Source organism: Camelina sativa, chromosome 11, assembly GCF_000633955.1.
Source record: "Camelina sativa cultivar DH55 chromosome 11, Cs, whole genome shotgun sequence".
In the NCBI taxonomy this organism is placed as follows: Eukaryota; Viridiplantae; Streptophyta; class Magnoliopsida; order Brassicales; family Brassicaceae; genus Camelina; species Camelina sativa.
This window is the reverse complement of record NC_025695.1, coordinates 38060168-38081638: the sequence shown is the minus strand read 5'-3', so window position 1 is coordinate 38081638 and position 21471 is coordinate 38060168. Positions and strand designations below refer to the sequence as shown.

The following is a 21471-nucleotide window of genomic DNA, read 5'->3' as shown; positions in this document are numbered from 1 at the left end:
TGCCGTCTCTGTGATATGATTTCATCTCTCGACTTCTTGGCCTTTCATTATCTTTAATGTTTTCATATATCTTACTTAAAATGCCTTTATGTTTTCTTATGCATTTTATTAATTGGTTCGGGTTTGCATGATGGATGAGAAATCAAGTAACGAATGGGATTTATCCCGAGTGGCTGTTGATGCTTTGGGTGCTGCTATGTTGGTAACAATCATTCTTGATTTATGGCGTCTCGTCTTGGGACCTATAGTTCCCTTACCAGAGGGACAAAAATGCCTAGAGTCTGGATTACCATGGTTCTCCAATTGACAATTCAAAGATGGGCTGCTTCCACCAATTCAGGGAATAGCATTGGACTGAAAAGAAAAACCTGCACAAGAGTGTTCGTGAACACTTGACGGAATCGGCAAGCAGTTAATGCGATTTTGGGCATGTTTCTGAGGTTTTTCTTCTCCCAGATGACTGCTGCATTGTTGTTATTTTTCAGTTTCTCTTTATGGACTTGGCAATGAAATCTTTCAAGTTATCATTTAAAGAACAGAATGGAAACTTTTTGTTGTGGAACTAGAATCGATGTATTGGTTTGTCCTCTTAAGTTTGATAGAACATAAAGGCCACAACACCATTTGAATGAACCAAAACATCACATTAGATGGTTAAATCTCATCACATGAAGTATCTGAGGGCTTTCATACTTCTGAAACCTCCTTGTACATTTCTGCACTAATCTCTTTTGACCGTTTCGTTTATGGTTTCAGTAGAACCCATCATCAATCCAGGATCAACATAACCTGGTCCTGAGCGTATCTGATGCCATCCATGATTCCTCGAACAAGTACACGTTCTCTGCTCTTTTTCTGTAGACCGGTCTCAGTTTAATAATGGGAGATAGAACAAGACTGCTCTCTGTTTTTACAATCTTCACATCTAAGAACAAATCTGGGAGGAATCCTTAATGTCCAAAGACTCATTACAAATCACATGAAAAGTTTGACATATATGGAGGGAGATAAGAGTCTTAAAATGATATTATAATTAAAGATCAAAGTCTTGTTCCAATCAGATAACCCTGTTTCAAGATACAACTTTCAAATATAAAAACAAAAAGTAAAAATAAAAGTCACTGAATCAGCATCATACTGATACTAACTCAGATTTATTGTAGTTTTAATAAAACATATCTAAAAAAAAAAAAAAAAACAGGGTTTTCTTGAGAAATATTAATCTCTTGCATCTAAAGCTTCCTCCTATGGCTTCTTGACCACAGCCTCCAGTTTTCTCATCATTCCAATCTTCTTTTTTGCTTCGTCCTTATCAGCCTCCTCCTTTGGTTTCTTGAAAGCCACATTCTCCAATCCTCTCATCTCCTCTTTAGTGACAACATTGGAAGCTCTGGTGTCAAATGTGCAGGATCAAGTTCCAAGAAACCTACAGGAACATTCTCACCATCTTCACTTGTAAGAAAATGAGAATCCACTTGATGGGATAAACTAAACAGTTCAAACTTTTTGATTGTCCACTGATATGGATGGCGATGAAACACAGCTTTGTATCCAGGGACTTTGACTAGCGGCACAACCGGTACACCTCTTCCTTCTTCGAAATCATGAAGCGCTTTAACTAATTGATACTTGTTCACAACTTCTTCAGGAGTTGAACTGTTCCAAGATGGTGACCAGTTTGTATAGAGAGCCCAAACATCACCTTTCTTCGGATAGATGTGCACAAACCCGTTGGCACCTTTTTCCCACTTGACTCTATGTGACAATGAGTCGAAAGAATCGCAGTATTCTTGCTTACCGATTGAGAAGCTTCCGGTGGTCTTATAAAACCTGATTTAATCCACTTCATTGGACCTAGTTCCTCATTGTTCTTGCTATACAGCCAAGAATAACACATCTTGAACGGTTCTTGAGTGACAACACCATGGACCATTGCATAAAACCGAGGCATTCCCTTATCATCATAAACAGCCCATACCTGGTTTCCTTCACGAAACGAAGCTTTGGTTCGGTCCTTGTCAAAGTTGTGGAAATCAGTATCTGGAACAATCAAAAACACTGCATCAGGTTCCTCCTTTTTAACCACAAAATTAGTGTTCTTGCTTTCACACTTTACTCCTTCCGCTGCAATGAAGGTCTTGGAACCATCGCTGGTCCAGGACACTCAAAAGCATCAAATGGTTTGCAACAATTAACACACATCACCCTGCGATCTTTGCACCTACCTGGATACTCATACTTCATGCTACAAGAACGGCATAATGTCCAGAAGGTGCTAGAAAACGCCTCTGAAGCTCTTCTCAGATTCTGTAGTTGTAGTTGTTCTTGACGTCTCATGTCATAAACTTGCTTGCTCCCTTCATTGCACAGATGATTTCAGGAACCAGTCAGTAACATGTTGGCTTCATCAACGCTACAAACCGTGTTGTCACATTCATCAAGGATGATTTCCAGAGATAGCTTCCTGTAACGTTGCTGGATTGTTTCAAGATCCACGGTCGGGTCAACCGATAACACAGCATACCAATCAGTGTCACCGTTGATTTGCTTGGCGAAACCCATGAGCACGTCAAGAACCGCATTTAGACGGAGAAGACCACATAGTGAAGGGTTAAGCCTTTGTGCCCTGACAGCAAACTCTTTGGCTCCACAGAAATCACCGGCTCTATACATCTCCACAGCAATCGCTTTCGCTCTTCTAGCTTCTTCTCGAATGTTTTCACCTATTCTTCTGTTCATTTGCAACATTTTCTCTTCGTCAAAAAGTAGTGTCACAAGATCCTACAAGATAGAGAGACAGATATGATCTGCAAATGAAACAACCCTAAAATTTGAAACAGAGTAAAGTGGGATAGCTTTTGCCCTAAGCACACATGTGGAAAAAGATATTTGAATAAATGGTTTTTGCGCCAACTTCAAAGTTCACTAAATATCAAACTTGTTCAAAGAAATAACTAAAATGGAATCACGCAAACCCATTTACAAACACGAAGGAGAAGAGTGTAAAACAAGACAAATCGAAATCAAAATCAAAGTACACAAGTTGCTACTAAGGACAAAACCAAATGAGAACAAAAGAAAAAGAAGACTAATGCAACGTAACTTAGGTAATGATGAAGATAATGATACCTTTGCGTTGCGGATGAGGATGAACAGTTTCAGACTTGTAAGTGATTTGGTTTGGTCAGATTACTTCTTTTTGTAATCAAGGTGAAAGTAAAAGAACCTCAAAACCATAGAACGATGAACATATATATAGAGAAATGGTTTGGTGCATGTGACTTTTTATGGTTTCACCATGTTTTGCATTGCCAGTAATGTACTAATTACCTAAATTCACTACTGTTTTCAGTCAAAGTTTTAATATCAAATCATTTCCACCTTAATTGATTGTGTAAATAAATCTGTATATTAACGTATGCTATCTATTTCACTCATCTTTCTTACAAGAATACAATACTTTGAAGTTTGAACAAAGACTATTTTTTTTTTTAATGGTAACGAGGTATTGCTTTGGATTTTGTTCTCTTTTGAAGTAATTACTAGGTCAATACACGCGCCATGGCGCATGTTCTTTTTGAAGTTACTAGGTCAACACACGCGCCATAGCGCGTGTTCTTTTTGAAGTTACTAGGTCAATAGACGCGCTATGCCACATGTATCTTTTTGAAATATATTTTCTTTAGTTATAAATATCAATGATTAATTAAAATTTTAAGGTTTCTAGAATTTAGTTTCTATCAGTTTAAATTTTAATAATTAATATATACTGATTTACTATTCAACTATATATATATATACACTAATAAATACTATGTTATATATTACTTCTACAAAATAAATGTATTGTATTATTACTACATATTTAGGATATGTGTCCCATGCTAAATGTATAATTTTGCGTTTGGTTCTAAAAGTTGGGAGATATATTTAGGGTATATGTCCCATGCTAAATATATTTCAAAGAGATACATTAACGTTTAGATATTAGTTTTAAAAGTTGGGAGATATATATTAATTTGGTTCGGTACTTGAAACATGTACCAGAAAAATAAGCCAAAGTATTTTAAACTTATAGCAGTGACACTTCCTAAAATAGAGCCGCCTCTAGCAATCCTCATGTACTATAGATGTTCAACTCGGTTCACATTATACTTTCAGCCTCTATCTATTAGTTGTTGTAACGCTCCAACCATCACTTTTCAGTGGGCCGCATGTCCAATCCCAGTCCATAGACCCACTTTTTTTAATGGGCCTCACGTCCTCTCACTAGGTCCGTGAGCCCATCTATATCTGACGGTCGGTTTGCTACGTCTGTAAGATTTTAAAGACGAGTTACCATCCCTACAAATCACCACATGATCTTTCCATGTGTTTTGTCCTCACTCGCACAGTTCCAACAGTCACTTTCCGGAAGGTCTTTCATCCTGAGACAACTCGAGCTCAAGCACGCTTAACTCTGGAGTTTTCTCTCGACTCTTGACCGAATAGATAAGTGCACTTTGGTGACATAGGTGGCAAAATCAATTCTTTTAAACCTATGCGCAAGTCCCTATAAATCATCACATGATCTTTTCTTGTGTTTTGTCCTCACTCGCACAGTTCCGACAGTCACTTCCCGGAAGGTCACCCATCCTGAGACTACTTCAGCTCAAGCACACTTAACTATGGAGTTCTCGCAGTACCCTTGACCGAAAAGAGAAGTGCACTTTGGTGACATAGGTGGTCAAATCAATTATTTAAAACCTCTCTGCAAGTCTCTGAAACCAGGGTGTCACAGTTGTAAACTTCAAATTCCTCCCAATCTATAAAATTCTCTCCTATTAATCAAATTTAATTAATTCTTTTAATTGTGATTTAAAATCTTAAAATCACGTTAACAATTTTACGATTAGGCTAACTGTAATGACCCGCTCCCGCGAGCGCGGTACGGTACCAGAGACGGTAGCGATACGTTATCATGGACGATAGCGGTACGACAACCAGTACCGATTGTGCCGATTAGGATACGGTATCCAGTGCTGATAGCGGTACGGCATACAGTTCCAATATTGCTGATAAGGATACGGTATCCAATGCCGATAGCGGTACGACAACCAGTGCCGATAAGGATACAATATCCAGTGCCGATAGCGGTACGACAACCAGTGTCGATAGTGCCGATAAGGATATGGTACCAGTGCCGATAGTGGTACGGAAATCAGTGCCGATAGTATCGATAAGGATACGGTATCCAATGTCGATAGCGGTACGACAACCAGTGCCGATAATGTTGTGGCACCAGAGATGATCGAAGGACCGATTGCGGTTTGATCGAAGGACGGTATTCGGACGACATCGGGTCGGTATCCGGAGGATAAGCCGAACGGAATATTGTACAGGGGGACATTGGCCATGAGTTTGATAGACTAAAGGGGATCCGAATGGAAATGAGGAGTTCGAGACTACCGAAGTAGTGATCAGATGTTTGAATTGAAGAAACGGAATCCTTAGTTCTTGTAGATGATGCAGGCATGTAAGTTTCTGGATGAAAGGGAAGTTTCAGAGTTTTGTCTAAGTGACAGTCCAAGTGATAGTGATAGTGATAGTGATAGTGATAGTGATAGTGATAGTGATAGTGATAGTGATAGTGAGAGTGATAGTGAGAGTGATAGTGAAGTGGACACTGTCAAATAAGGTCGCATCGGTGAACGATGGATCGAGCCGATGGACAAGGCTGGATCGACTTGACTATGGGCCGATGGATGGCCTGGGAACTCAAAAATCTTGCGGAGAATTAATCCGACTCACGGGAATGGAAACCCGAGAGAAATGGAAACTCGCGGAAAATGCAAAGTTGATCGGATAAGGATAGTAGCAAAAAATATGAGAATTTGGGGAATGATAGGGCCTATCGCTTTTAGGAAACTCGAGGCGGTTTGATCGATCCTATATAAGGGATAAAACCCTTAGGAATTCTCGAGAGTTTCGCATACACATCCGAGAGCTGCCGCGAGAGAGAAAAGGAGTTTCCATCGGAGCTTAAACCAAGAGATCCTAAGTCTAAGTCGAGAAAGGAACGGTAAGTGTCCTTCCACCTTGAACCGTTGATGGTATATGGGTTTACACATCGGTTATTAACGGTGTTGATCTGTCCGTGTAGAAGCGGGGATCAGATTTGGGTATAGGAACCGAGAGATTAGCAACTTAGGTCGATACCAAAGGTCAATGCGTGACTGTAGCCGAGTTCTATGGTCGATCTCTCGACTCGCGGTTTATTTAATCTTGTTTGATTGCTTGTCATGGTTAATGGTTAATGGGTTCTATTGCAATATGAATGATGGTTGGTCTAAACGATTTAGGCGACTGTCTTATTAGTTATTTGACTTGCGTAACTTGATTGGAATAGATCCTATGTCGGATATAGACTAATGAACTCAGCCTAGTGAGACGGGATGACCGCTCAACTAAGCAAACTTGTTTGCTTACGCCTCCTTTAAATGGATGCAGGAAAAGATAGGTCTGATGACCAGGATTTATGTGGTTGAGCAGCACGAGTGATGAAGTCAAGGAAGGGACAGGATGGTGGTTTTGGGTAGTTTATTATGCTTTAGTATTTTGCTTAAGTTGTACTAGCCTATGGCTTAGTTTGGGTTGTCGAACCTCATGATTTATATTGGATGCATATTTTTAAGTTAATTCGCCTGTTTTACTTCATCGCTGTCGCAATATGTTAAATGGACAAGTTAAAAAAAATTCGGCCTTAAAATTTTGACTAAGTAGTTACGGTCATGTAAGGTATTTTAGGGTCGGGGTGTTACTAACACCCGAATGTAAATTATTGACTCGAAGCCAAATCTTAAAAACTTAACTTCAACCCTTTCTTTGACATAGAGGTTTTGATTTCCTCAAACCATAATAGATTTGGGGGTAAATTACTATAATCGTGAAACCATAAATACAATTTTAAGTCGTAGTTAAAAAAATCAATTGAATTAGTTAATTAAGAAGAATTTTATAGATTCTATGGAACTATAAAGTTTATATATAGCTAATACATGGTGAATTGGGCAGATGATAAAAGTACATGGTTGAATACATATAGCATAGAGGGATTGCTACATATAGCCGTCCAAAATAAAGTTTAGTTTTAACTTTTTAAAAGAACAAATTGAAAAAAGATTGTGAAATCTTTGCAGAGTGAAAATAAAGAGAATAAAAAATGTTACAATAAATCACATCAAAGACTAGGAGAGACTACAAATGTCAATTTCTTGATGAGATGTAGCTTTTTCTGTTGTTCTTCTTTGGAAAATATCCCGAAAGAGAAGGGAACGCAACATACCAAAGCAAAGGTGGAAGAAGCAGTACTAGAACATGCAAAGCCACACGTATAAAGTTGGAACTGAAAGCTTCAACACTCTTTCAATAGCATATAGAAGATCTCCTTTTAAAGGATGATTTGAGTTTCTGACAATATATAGGTTTTATATACTGCAAGAGAAGTACAAAGGGAGGTGAAGTCAAGTGGTGACAACGCAATGATGATGATTATCATTAAGAAAAAATAATAAAGCAAGATGTTGAAAACCCACTTGTTGTATTAGAAATCCCATGAATCTGGTGCATATGACCATTTTTGCAAATTAAGGAGCCACCCAACCCTTATTTATACATGGAGAACGTGGATTGCTTGGCTGGGAAAAAGCAAAGACGCGAGGTTTAGACAAACTCTTGAAAGTGTAAGAATGTCTGATGCTCCACCGAGCGAAGCTCTTTCTTTTTTTGGGTGATAAGACAATGTGTGGAAGCAACTGCTTATAATAGTAACTCAATGCAAATGACTAATTTATATATATAATTATATATATATTTATTTTTCTTTTTTTACCTTATCAACTGAATTGGCTAGAGTTCTTATGTCGTAGTAAGTATGAGCATAAGAAACCAACTTTAGCCACACAATGCAAGTAAGGAGCATCAATGTGACACCCGATAAGAAGGCAGAATCACGCCTATCCATTTTCAAGATTATCGAGTTAGCCAACTAAAGTTAAAAAGAGTATCATAAGCTAAGATCAAAAACAGCCTAGCTTAATACTCACCTTATGGTGACGTAAACTTGATACTAATCCTCCAATGGACCATGTTATTTCCTGTCCACAAAATCTAGTTTATTCTTTCATGTTTGTGCTGGACAATGCGTTGTTTAAAAACTCTGTACTCGTCGTTTCCCTAAATGTAACCGGGACGGCGAATATTGTTTTCTGATTGGGATGTATTTGGATCTATCTGCTTTAAACATGTTCCAATTATGTTCATTATGGATCAAACTGATTCACTATTCTCTGTCCGAAGACACAATCGCTTTCAACTTGTCTACGGAAACGCTTACTTTGTAGACTATAACGCTTCTTTCTTCGACTTTCTTTTCTTTCTTTCTTTTTTCCTGAGTTTTTCTTACCTATTAATTTGTTTAGATTTACGCACCAACTTAACCGAAGACCTATGTATCTCTCATTTCAAAATAGAGAACATTAATGCCCCGTTCTCACTTCAAGCCGTAAACATCAAATCCCACGACAGACCTTCTAAAATGGGTTCATTCTCACGCTTCATACATCGAACGTTTAGCAAATGTGACATTCAAGCAAAGATTTTGGGACAAAGTGGTATTTTTGGCTAAATTCCCTTATTACTATATACTTATACTAGATGTTAGTCCATTCTACGTGTGAGTTTTTACATAATCACTATTTTATTTTGAAAAAATCATATATAAATTAACATGTTATTATTTTTTTTTGTTTTTTCGGTGTATATCAAAATTTAAAGACAATGTAATATGAATTTAAATAAAGTAAAGAAATCAATATTTTTTTTATAATAATATATTTAGTGCAATAAGGTCATATTGTATCTTACATGTCATATGCCATATATTTTTGTAGTTGTAGTCATATTTCAAAATCATTATGATATATATTTTCATAAAATTTATTTTGTGGTGTTAGTTATGCATATTTTTTATTTATTAAAATGTTTAAAGATAATTAAAATGTGATAGCTTAAAGATAATTAAAATGTTTCAATTAAGAAAAAATCAAAATAATGAACAGTAAATTAATAAAATTGTTTCATACATTTTAAATAAGTGAGTCTAACAATAAATTATTAGACTAATACATTTTCCAAAAAAAAAATTAAAAAAAAAACAGCAACTACTTTATTAGGTTATTATTTTAAAGTCTTTAATTGTGTATGGACTTTGATTTATATAAAATGATAATGTTTCATATAGAAAAAAATAATTAAAATATATATCATATATTACATGTATATCTTATTCAAATAAACTGAAACTTTTATTAACTTAAAATGTCATTGGATTAATCAAGGAAAAAATAATGATATTGTAGAATTTATAAAATTATGTGAAATTTGAAATAAAAGTCCATGAGGGTTATAGTGAGATATGTGTCTTTCTTTTAATAGATAATATAGAAATAGATGTATGAAAGGTAACTATTTGAGAGTGTAACATCCGCGAACCAAACTCTGCGTTTTGGGGATGGTGTCGATCGACACCAAGGGTGGTGACGGTCGACACCAGTAATTTCTGATTATTTTAAAAAGGAAAAGGTATATATTTGTTATAATTTTATGAAAAAATCTACTACATATAAAATTTTGATGGTATAGTTTTATTATATTATTTTTGGTATATTTTTTGTATTAACAAAATTAGTTACTAGACATACCACAAATTTGTTTGTCATATAATTTTTAATTTTTTTGTATATAAATATCTTGTATTTTTTTTCTCCTATAACTTTTTGTGGTTATATTTTGTTTTTGTAAATTATAAAAATCATTTAATATTTTTATTTATTTATCAACAATACATAAAAACAAAAAAAATATTATTATTAGGAAAAAAATTGAATATTTTTCTGGTCAACGCCGGTTAACACTGTCAATATCGGTCAACACTGGTCAACGCTGAATTCCGGCCAACCAAACAGCGGAATTGAATGTTTATGGTGTTGAACCTATGTTTTTTTATGGATGTCATTACGTGATGACAATAGTTAACTTAGTTAATAGGACATTTATATTGTTTGTATGTGTGGCCATGTGTTGGCGTATACTTCAAATAGCTGGCAATTATTTTTCCTGGTGACTATTTGCTAGTAACTATAATATATATTAATCAGTCTTAACTAGCTGCAAAATATTGTAACCTTATTTGTTTGTTATAAGCTAATGAGTCTGTTCGCATATTATATTTTGTTGTTTGGTTTTTATTTAGATTCCTTTAATTTTGTACCAAAGTAAAAGTGGGGGTTCCTTTAAAAAAGTAACCCAAAGTAAGCTTATACCTTCCTGATCATGATCTAGCTAGAGCTTTTCTTTTTATTTTACATAAGTTGATTAAGACGACCTCTCATGTAACTAATAAGACTTTCGTTTTTCAGACTTAGACTTAGAGAACAACCAAGTGATAGCATCTAACACTCTTTCTTAAAATTCTCTTGTAACTTTATGCTTTTATTTTACCAAAAAAAACACCTTTATGCATTTATTTATATGATACATTACCAAGAATCTTCTTTCATGACAAGAGAACACTCATGCATACTGTAACAAACTCATGCAAAACAGAGTATTGACACCGGTTTCTCTTCTCTCGGAGGAAGACGAACAAGATCCAGAGAAGAAGAAGAAACATGAATCAGATGAATCAGATGAAGCGGCAAGATTAGAAACATGAATCAGATGATAAGGCGAACATACACTTTTTTATATTAATTGAGTAATATATGTTTGTTTAAAAAAATTTAAATCACAATATATGAAGGAAAAATATACATTTTTATTAAGTTTATGTATTATATGATTCACTACATTTAAATTTTAAATCAAAAAGAGATGATAAGAAAATATATTTTTTAATATAGAATAAATCTTTTAAATATCTATATTAATTATAGAACATTATATATATATATATATAGATATTTAAAATATTTTAATTCTGTTTGGTTAGAAAGTGAATAAAACAGAAATATATTAATACTGTTTGGTTATAAAATGAATTTTCTGATTAAAAGAAAACAAAAAAGAAAATAAAAATTATAAGGAGAAGATTTGAGAAATGTTTTTTTGGTCAAGAGGAGAAGTAAATCCTAAAAAACTTTGCTTATAAAAAAAATATCATGGTGAGTCACAATTCAATATATACACAAAAAAAAAAAAAAACATGCATTGTATGCCTCACAAAGGCGAAGTGCTAAGGTTCGCAAAAGACGTGGGAAAAAGCGTGATTTTGTCTGTAGTGATAGGAGCAGTGGTTGCAGGTGAATCGTCTAATCCTTTATAGTTTTTGACTTCATTTTATTTTACTTGAAACCCTGATTTAAAAAATCGAAACAAAAAAATAAGAAAAATCTATTTTGATTTGATTTTCTACTTAAATATGATGTTAAAATTAGAGATCTATTATTTCTATGTCATATTCAACTGAAAAGAAGAAAAAATGGGTAGAAACTGAACTAAAAAAAAGTTGGCAGCCATAGATTTAGGGTTTTACAGTAGCTGGATTGTGGGGAGAAGATGACCGTTTGAATTACCGTTTTGCGTTTGGTAATAATTTTTTTTTTTAAGGAATGATGTCTGGCACAAAGAATGAAAAAATGAAGAAAGAAAAAAAAACGAGGAAAAAAAGGAAGAGATTAAAAAGACGGAAGGACAAAATGTCGAGGAAGAGGAGGAGGAGGAGGATGATGATGATGATGATGTCGGAATAAGAATATAAGAATAAGAAGAAGAGTTTGGTTATGTCTTTGAAATATTAACTATAAAATAAATTATATTGACGGAGGAAATAATAAAGACTTCGTGTTCTCTGTTCTCACGTCTCTCTCGTCTCTCGTATTCATCGTCTTCAATTTAGTTCCAGAACCCTACTTTCTCTTTACAATTCTCTGATTAAATTGTTTGTTCCTCCCCCTTGTCATCGTCTTTTATGTTCTGTTCTCTCCGATCGAATTCTCCAGCAGTCTAAACCCTCTTTTCTTCGTGTTCTCTGTCTCTGCTAAATTGTCTTTCTTTTTGATGATCAGCTTTGGATCTTATGCGAGCGAGTGTCATGTGACACATTCATCTTTTGTCTTTATCGAAATTTTAAGGAAAAGGCAAATTTAAAATTTATAAAAATACAAAACAAAACATTTTTTCTGTTACTTAATAGATTGATAGACATAGGTTCTCTGAATATACATATTATAATTATGAAGAAGAAAAAAAAACTACACAAATCTTTTTTCTTTTTTCTTTTGGTCAGGTAATAGTATTACCGATCACAAAAAAACGGCTACGTTTCCAATGACTCCATCACATGCACCTTACCCATGTGAGAGTGAGACTCATTACTTACAATTTTATTATCACAACTGAATTCTCAAAAGTTACAATAGCTTTACTTATGAAGGCAAACTAACTAAGAGACTTAGAAAGAATCTAAGTTTCTTTAGTACTTTTTTCAATATCCAGACTTAGTTTGATTCTGATGATGCTCTAGTAGATACATCTCAGCTAAGGCAGCAAACACTGCTGATCCAAAAGGAAGAACATTCTCGTCGAGGAAGAAATAAGGGGAATGAACGCTACGTACAGAACCGATTTCTTCGTTTCTGATGCCGATTCCTAGATAGTAACCAGGTATTTCTTGTTGATAGAAGGAAAAATCCTCACCCGCTATTATCTTTTCATCCGGTTTCACCTTCTCGGGTCCAATCAATTTTATCAAAACCTTTTCAGTGTATTACTTATGTATAATTTGATTTCTTAATCATTGATGTTACTATAAAGATTAAGAATTAAGTATTATTTTCTTTTACATTTATCTTTTATATATCTTTAATGATTAAGATATTATGTATAATTTGACATGTGTTTGACCAAAACATACCATATCTCCATTCTATAAAAGCAGTTCCATAATAGCTCAAACAGCCTTAGCTACCAACCATATCCTCAACATATTTTGTAATAGGTTTTTTACATGGAGAAAAAAACAAAAGTTTGCTTTCGTTAGTTTCGTGATTGTTACATCCAGTCGTTTCATATTTCATATATGTATGAAAAGTACTAGTACTATTTATAATTCATAAAATTATATGGTTTGCTTTGTAGTGTTTGCTTTGTAGTGATGACTATAGTAACATTACGGGGTGTTGAAGCCACACAAAATTTATTGCCTGAAAAAACTACTCAGCTTGTTTTGCATCATGAAGTTTTGCCGCCTATGATGGATCAACATAGTACGACCTGCGTTATAAAGTGTCGTTTCCTCGTCAAAATATTTTTTTTATGTTTCTGCAAATGCTAATTTTATATCATATTTTATCAAAAAAAAAAATTATGTATTAACCAATTATAAAGTTATTTGATATATATCGTGTACATCAACGTTACATTTGAGAGTTGTATATATGGTGAAAACTAAAACAAACAACATGCGATCGATATATATATATATATATATATTTATATATATAATGATATATTGGTTTGTTGCAATAATTTTCTATGGTGATATATTACTATTTTCTTGTATATTTAATTCTCAACGTAATCAGAATTTCTTGTATGTCTAATTCTGTCAACATAATCAGAATGTTCCATGTATTGTTTGGTTTAAACGGCATTTCATTATTTCTGCTCATTTAATTTCACACGATAATATATAATAAATGTATGAAAATTGGTTTTTAAATGTTCTATATATAAGATTTGTATTTTAGAACATGACTTTGTCGGCCCTGTTCGTCTGTTAATCGCTGCAATAGCGATAGCGACTCCGGCGAAGGCAAAAAATATAACGGAATTAAAAAAACAGTCGCTGATTATGGTCGCCGGTGACATTATTAATGAAGATAAAGAATCGCTGTTATTTTTAGTGACATGTGTACATGCCTTAGACGTTGCCGTTATAACATCGAGCGACTCTTCTCCGCACAACTTTTAACAGATTCTTCACATATTCATGTGTTAAACAACTGTTTTTTTGGTCGCTGGATCTAATAGCAGCGTCTGGAAAAAGAACAGGGCCGCCCTATATATAGAGTATGGTTAACATCCAGTACATAGTATAAGAGGTCAGGGAAGAACTTAGATAGCTCGGGAGGGATATATAAAAGAGGGGGAATATGAATTCTAAGAGTATACAACAAACTCTTGATCTATTTAGTAAAACTAAACAACTGATCTATAAAGTCGACAGAATCGAGAAATCTAGAAGATGGAAATAGTAAGAAAGCAGAAAAGAGTGGAGAAAAGGTCTTACAAGGTCAAGAAAAAAAAAATAGGAATACTACAATACCAATTATTAAAGCTCAGATTAAGATAGCGTCATTGTTTTGATCACGAAGCAGAAGTCTTGATCATCTTCTTCTTCGTCTTGGAACAGCCTTTATGTCCTAAGCCTATCACAAATTAATGCAACTTCATAAGGCCTATATTACTTATGAAAAAAAAAAAAAAGAAAAACATATAATTATTTTGTGTAGTCTGCGTGTATACCTTGAATATGGCACTTTGGTGGTTTTTCAATGCATGAAACGCTTTCCCATTTATCCATAGCTTGAGAGAATGATAGAGAGAGCCTTGCGTGAACTATATATGTATTTATAAAGATACACGCACGAACGTAGCTATTGTTTTTTTTTTGTGCACCCCGTTGCTATAGTCTATAGATACATCATGCATATGTACCTAGCCTAGTACAACATATACACAATATCTGTTTTGTCTATATAAAGTAAAAACAAAAACAAGAAGGTTATGTATATTTTCTTTTGACATATACTTTTGTTATATTTTTGGTTCATACGTTTGACATGGAATCTATATATCGACAAAACTTACACCTATAGTCGTACCTCCATTATATTGGATCTATGCAAAAGCATCATCCGCTACCATGAATCTTCTTGTAGAGCCTTACCGACAAAGGAAACTAACACGTGCACCATATAGTCATTTAAAACAAAAGTTAAACGATGTAGACTTAACTTGATAAAGTTTTTAATACGCTTAATGTTATTGGATACAAAAGCTAGATTCAAAGTTGAACCATAGAAAAAAAAAACGTTACGAATATAGTGGCTTCCACTCCAAGATTCTTGGTTATCAAATGACAGAAATCAATTTACTTGTAAATTCTAACACTACAAGATCATGAAAATTCTAACACGTATGCAGACGTGTCATCTTCTACAAGATCATTACGAATTTAATTAGGATACTCTTTGATTAATATAGGATTATCGTAAGTTTTGCAGATGTCAATTAATTAAGGTATTAGCTAGCGAACAAAACTACAAAAGTACTCCATTCCATATCCTCGGGAAAGACAAAGGGGTCGACGTGACAATTATGATCCAATCAATATGATGGAACAGGGAAAGAAGGAGAAAATAAATGGGAAAAAAAGGCAAAGGGAGAAAAAAATTGAAGAAGCAAATGAAGCAACTTAAGTTGCCTGAGGAAGATGGGGAAACTGATGTGACCAAAGACACAAATCATTGAGACAAAGTCACCGAGTTCCGACAAATACTTCTCCTCAATAACACTTTTTACAACCTTTAATAATTCATCTATGCACACATACATATCATCAATTTTGCATGGTTATATCAATATTTTATGCATACATAAGGGGTACATATAAAAGAGTTTAATTTAAGGTTGGCCCCAAGAACAAGCAAGACCGCAAAATGTGCTTCTTGAATTGATGAGTAAATGAAGGAATCCTAGGTTATAACTTATAACTTGGCTGGCGTCTCTACTAGCTAGAAATCAAACTGTCATTCAAACTAGAATTCTAAAACCATTAAACCGAATCACGGTATAAGTAAATAAAAAAAAAATCAAAAAATACACAATTAAAGAACACTAAATTTCTATATATAAAAATATTAAATTCTTAAAAATTCAATAAAAATCCTACATTCAATAACCCCTAGATATATCGAATAACACATTAAACAACCATTGGTCTAAGCGGTCAAATTATTTGTTAAAACATTGTCATAAACAAACTTAAACAAACCTTTGTAAAAATGGTTTAAATCTATGATATATCCTATAATATTTTGTTAATATATACTATTAGCTTTGGCATCTAATATTATATAGTCTTGGGGATGGTGTAAGAACAAGAACATCTCCTAGTTGGTCTATCCATTTTATAGTAACTTCATAGGAAACAAATACATATGTGGCATTTTATGGCTTTTTTGTTTAGAAGAAAATCAAGAGATCGAAAAAAAAACCATCTAATTATATTCAAAAAGGCTTTTCATTTCTCATTGTTAGCAAATTTATATGGGCCTTGGGCCTAGATTAAACACAAGGGGGTAAAAGGATGATGCATCTGGTGTTTGTTTATTTGGCTAAGTCAGAAACACGCGCTTCTTCCCCAATCACTAAAACTTGTTCAACGCTCAAGCCGATTCTAAAACTCATCTCTTTCGCCATTTTTTCCTCAGTGATCTCTGAAATGATCATTTCTTCTTTCTTTTGGGTCAATTTCCTTGCTTCCATCAATGGGTAATCGAAAGACAGAAGCTTTGTTGCGGTAAAGATGAGAAAGTTTTAGTCTTTGACCCCATTGTAGGTAGATTCCTCTGTCTCTTGTGTATTTTGATCTGATCTGTTAATGGATAATCAAAAAGTTGCTCTCTTTCCCGATGAGGTGATTCTTCAGATTCTGGCGAGATTACCTGTGAAATCTCTCTTCAGGTTCAAATCCGTTTGCAAATCTTGGTACAGGTTACCCTCTGACAAGTACTTTACTAATTTGTTCAATCAAGTCTCTGTCAAAGAGCAATTTCTTGTGGCTGAAGTATCAGACTCGTCGAGTTTGATCTGTGTGGATAGTCTGAGAGGTGTTACTGAGTTATCATTGGGTTTTCTTAGAGATAGGGTGAGAATTAGGGTTTCTTGTAATGGTTTGTTGTGTTGCTCTAGCGTTCCTCAAAAGGGTGTTTACTATGTTTGTAATCCTTCGACTAGAGAGTTTAGAAAATTGCCTAGGAGTCGAGAAAGACCCGTTACTCGGTTTATTCCTGATGGTGAGGCGACTCTTGTTGGCTTGGCTTGTGATTTGAATAGGAATAAGTTTAATGTGGTCTTGGCTGGTTACCATAGGTCTTTTGGTCAGAGACCTGATGGGAGTTTCATTTGCTTGGTGTTTGATTCTGAGACAAACAAGTGGAGGAAGTTTGTTTCGGCGGTAGAAGAGTATAGCTTCACACACATGGGCAAGAACCAAGCTGTGTTTGTTAATGGGATACTTCATTGGTTGATGAGTGGTTTGTGTTATATACTTACATTTGATGTTGAACATGATGTGTGGAGAAAGATTTCTTTGCCTGATGAGATAAGATGTGGGAACGGTGGTAATCGGGTTTATCTCTTGGAATCCGATGGGTTTTTGTCGGTGGTTCAGTTATCAGATGGGTGGATAAAGATCTGGAAGATGATAGAGTACGAGACTGAAACTTGGAGTGTTGTTGATAGCATAAGTTTGAGGTGTATTAAAGGATTGGTACCTGGAATCTTCCCGATCTGTCAGACCGGTGAGTATGTTTTCTTAGCTACTTATAAACAGGTTTTGGTGTATAACAGACGAAGTAAGTTATGGAAAGAGATGTTTTCTTTAAAAGGAAGCTATTCTCTGCCTTTGTGGTTCTCAGCTTACGCCTTTCGCAGCACCATACTACCCTGTAATTAAGTTGTTTATGTTGCCTTCTCTCTACATATTGTTTTTGTTTATTTTCAGCTCTTGGATCCTTTAGAGCTTATGCAAATTTGTTTGCAACAAACTCTTCTTAAATTAACATGTAGATCCCAACTTTTTCTCCAATTCCTCTCTTGTATGTATTGTCTATTTACATCAGAACCTCATTTTTCATTTCAGTATCATGATTGTCCTCATTGGTGTTCTTTAGCAAGACACCTTCCTTAAACAATTCTTCACTCCGAAATATGTAACAAAAGATCAGGACAACATAGTACAAAATTGTCCAAATGCTTGTGGAAGTTCTCCTTGACCACATATATAGGATGAATACTTGCCCCAAGTTCATCAGAGAAACTAGAATATGAAATAGAAGGGCTCAAGTAAGTGACATACACTGCTTGAACACAAATTTTAGCAAATGAGACTCGCAAGCAATTTCATATATGAACTTTTCTTAAACTAGCTAATTTGCGAATTAATAGACGAAATCAATTTAATATATAGAGAATGAATAAACAGTTGATTTCTTATGTTTTTGTTTTAGCTAGTACAAATACATTTTGGTGTTGTTGAATTTTTGTTGAAACCTTTTTTGGCTTCTCCTTAACATCATCATGAACGTCTTCAAACACGGACAAGGGCAATGACTTAGACAATAAACCGACCTGTGTCTTAAATGTAATCAAACTAGTGGACCGGTTCACGTGAATCTCACCGAGCGAGATCCAGACCGCGAACTCCTTAGCCTTAACCCCAGTGAGTTTCTTGATCTTGTTAGGTTCGAAGTACGCAGTGACTTCCTCTTCAAAACATACGACAACGTTATCGAATCTAAACAAGTCTTGATACATCCTTTTCTGATCTTCTTCTTTCTTCTTCTTGTGCTTTAGCCACACGAAACCTGTGTCCTTCACGTAACCACATTCTTCGATCTCCTTGTTACTAAGAAGCCGGTTAGGTAAACCGATTTCGGATAAAAGCGAACCGAATTTCTCTCTGCATGTCTTATCTCCATGGTACACCTCTGCCTTGGCTTTCATGGCTTCTGTCACCATAAAGATTATATGATCAAATCTATCTTTTGAGTTTGGATAAGAGCTTTTGTGGAAATATAGGTTTTCAAAGTTGTCTTTTTAACCTTTTAATGTGTTTTTTTTACATGTTGTGCAAGTTTGAGAATATGCGTTCTCGAGTGGATCTCTCTCGTGTCTTTTTCTTTGCAAATTGAAATCAATATTTTTGTTATATTCTTTTATATATAATATATATATACCCAAAGGATATCCTTTTCTTGTTCAAGACTAATTTCTTTTTCTTAATTGCACGTAAGTGAGATATAAACAATGCAATTACTATATTGATATTCAATATAATATTTTTTTTTCCCCAAGTAAGTTTAGAATAAATTGGGTTAGAATATAATTGACGTACAATTAAAGATGCGACATATGATTAAGCATCAACAATATTTTAAAAAAATAGAAAACAGGTTTACCCAAAAACAAGAATTATGGCATTTGGCTAAGTAGCTAGCGAACAAAGTTCGGATTGCACAACAAAGTTTGTGTGGAAACCTGTCTAAAATAAATACATTTAAAACCGTGTATCTCGTCCTAATAACAAATACGTATCAATATATTTTATGTAATTAGAAATTGAAGAACAACACTGATGAGACAAACAAAGCATTGATTTCAAATAAAAAATAGTTAATGATTAGTTGATTGTATAAAAGACACCAAAAACTATTTTAACATGTCTAAAACTGTTTTTTCTTAATAAAAAATACTTATCAATATAATTTTATGTAATTAGAAGTTAAGAATAACACCGAGACAAACAAAACATCTTTTTTTAAGTTAATGATTGGTCAATTGTTTAAAACACCCAAAAGTATTTAAAATCCATCCAAATCTGAATAAAATCGTCTAACTGTCTATTTTTAATAACAAAAATACATATTTTAATAAACGCGTAAAAATCAGTATTCTAAGAACAGGTCTAAACAGTAGTTTAGGTGCTAAGCTCTCAAATGACGCTTAGACAACATCCTCTATTGCCTAACTCACATGAGGCTTGGTTTAATGTATTTCTTTGTCAATTTACAACTACATAAATTTAAGTATATTAGTTTTATTTCCATACACACTATTATAAACGTTAATATGTTTTTTTTTTGTCAACAACTAAAGAAGATTGACCGAAATGAGTCTGTGCGAGGGAACATTGTTTACATAGGTAATGCAATACGGTTCTGAACGAACACAACGTGCTAAATTATCCGCTTTACCATTTTGTATGAGAGGACGTGAACTCCGCCTTGTCAATCTGTATGTCCTCCAAGTAAAGTGTAAACGCGGGCCACTTAGAAGGCGAAAAGACCATCTTTACCAGATCATAGCAGTCGGTGAGGAAGACAACATTATGATTATCCGCCCCAATCATACACCTCATGTCCCATATTAGGGCTTCAATCTTGGCGTGAGACTACATCTGATATTCGCTTCCCCCATAGTTGGTGCCTCCCTAGAGGGTGGTGATCCTCTTCCTGCATATTTATCAGTCACTTTCCAGGAACCATCTACAAAACATAAATAGGTTGTCATACTCCTGATGGGCAAATCCCCACAACCTTGAGTTGTCCCGGAAACCTCATTGGGAACCTCAACCAAATCCTCAGTTTGAGCTGCAAACCAAGCCTTAGACTCAGCGTCCACAACTTGCAGAACTACAAATGGGTTAGAATCACATTAGAAAAGATTTTATCATTGTGCGCCTTCTAAATATACCACAATATCCAAGGATAGTATTTCATGTGCAGTAACCGCGGGAGACGCCAAAATGAAGAATCCATGAACCTAAGATAAAGCCCATACCTGCCTTGTAAGTGAGCAATCAAACAAAGCCTGATTAATCGTCTCCTCAAAACAGCCACATATAGAACATTCAACATCACAACTCAAACCTGGCTTTCGAAAGTTAGCAGTGACTGCTACAAAACCAATAATTGTCTACCACAAAAAAATGTGGAATTTTGAGTGGGCATTTAATTTTGAGAAAGGGAACAAGTTCGGACCAAATATTCTGGAGGGGGAACAATAATACAGTATGTTGTTTGATTGATACAAATTAAAGAGATACTTTTGTCTAATTTTTGTTTATGATTTAATATTCTAAATTTTTTAATTGATAAATTTGTATAATTATTATCTATAATATCATATTTATAATGTTTTATGTTGGCAATGCCTATATTATCTAAGATTGCTTATATCTCAACTAAATATTTTAGACACAAAATTGCTTATATCTCAACTAAATATTTTAGACACTAGGCGCTCCGTTACTGCATGCTAATCCAATATAGTACAATAAATGGTATTATATCTTGTCACCAAATTTCATTAAATTAAATTTGACCATAAATTTTGTTTTTCCCAATTTATATACTAAAAACTAAAAAGCATACTTTGTGATTTTTTAAAAAAAAAAAAAAAAAAAAAAAAAAAAAAAACTGAATTTGACCAGCTCACCTTAAAAAGCCAAAAACAGTGACACACCGCCGGTCTAAGCCTCCGTTTTCCTGATCGGTTCTTTTCCAATTCATTCGGCAAGAAATTGAAAGCCGTGTTTCTTTCTTCCTTTACCCTTTCTTAATTCAAGACCAAACCCACACTTAA

The 21471-nt window shown here is 34.3% G+C and overlaps 1 protein-coding gene, 1 long non-coding RNA gene and 2 pseudogenes across 2 annotated transcripts; 1 reads left to right on the top strand and 3 right to left on the bottom strand.

Annotated features, from left to right (window-relative positions):
- LOC109127418 lies at positions 1246 to 2748 on the bottom strand (annotated as a pseudogene).
- LOC104725458 lies at positions 14286 to 14651 on the bottom strand. The gene is made up of 2 exons (XR_757913.1): positions 14566 to 14651; positions 14286 to 14468 (listed from the first exon to the last, which is right to left on the bottom strand). It is a non-coding gene; the product is annotated as an uncharacterized LOC104725458 (long non-coding RNA).
- On the top strand, positions 16452 to 17970 carry LOC104725457 (F-box protein At5g49610-like). Its single transcript, XM_010444123.1, has one exon. The coding sequence runs from the start codon at positions 16706 to 16708 to the stop codon at positions 17780 to 17782; it is 1077 nt and encodes a 358-aa protein (XP_010442425.1). The 5' UTR covers positions 16452 to 16705; the 3' UTR covers positions 17783 to 17970.
- Positions 18311 to 18978, bottom strand: LOC104725454 (annotated as a pseudogene).

What these genes read in the sequence shown, in the direction of transcription:
- LOC104725457 (XM_010444123.1), top strand. Translation starts at nt 16,706, where the DNA reads ATGGATAATCAAAAAGTTGCTCTCTTTCCCGATGAGGTGATTCTTCAG.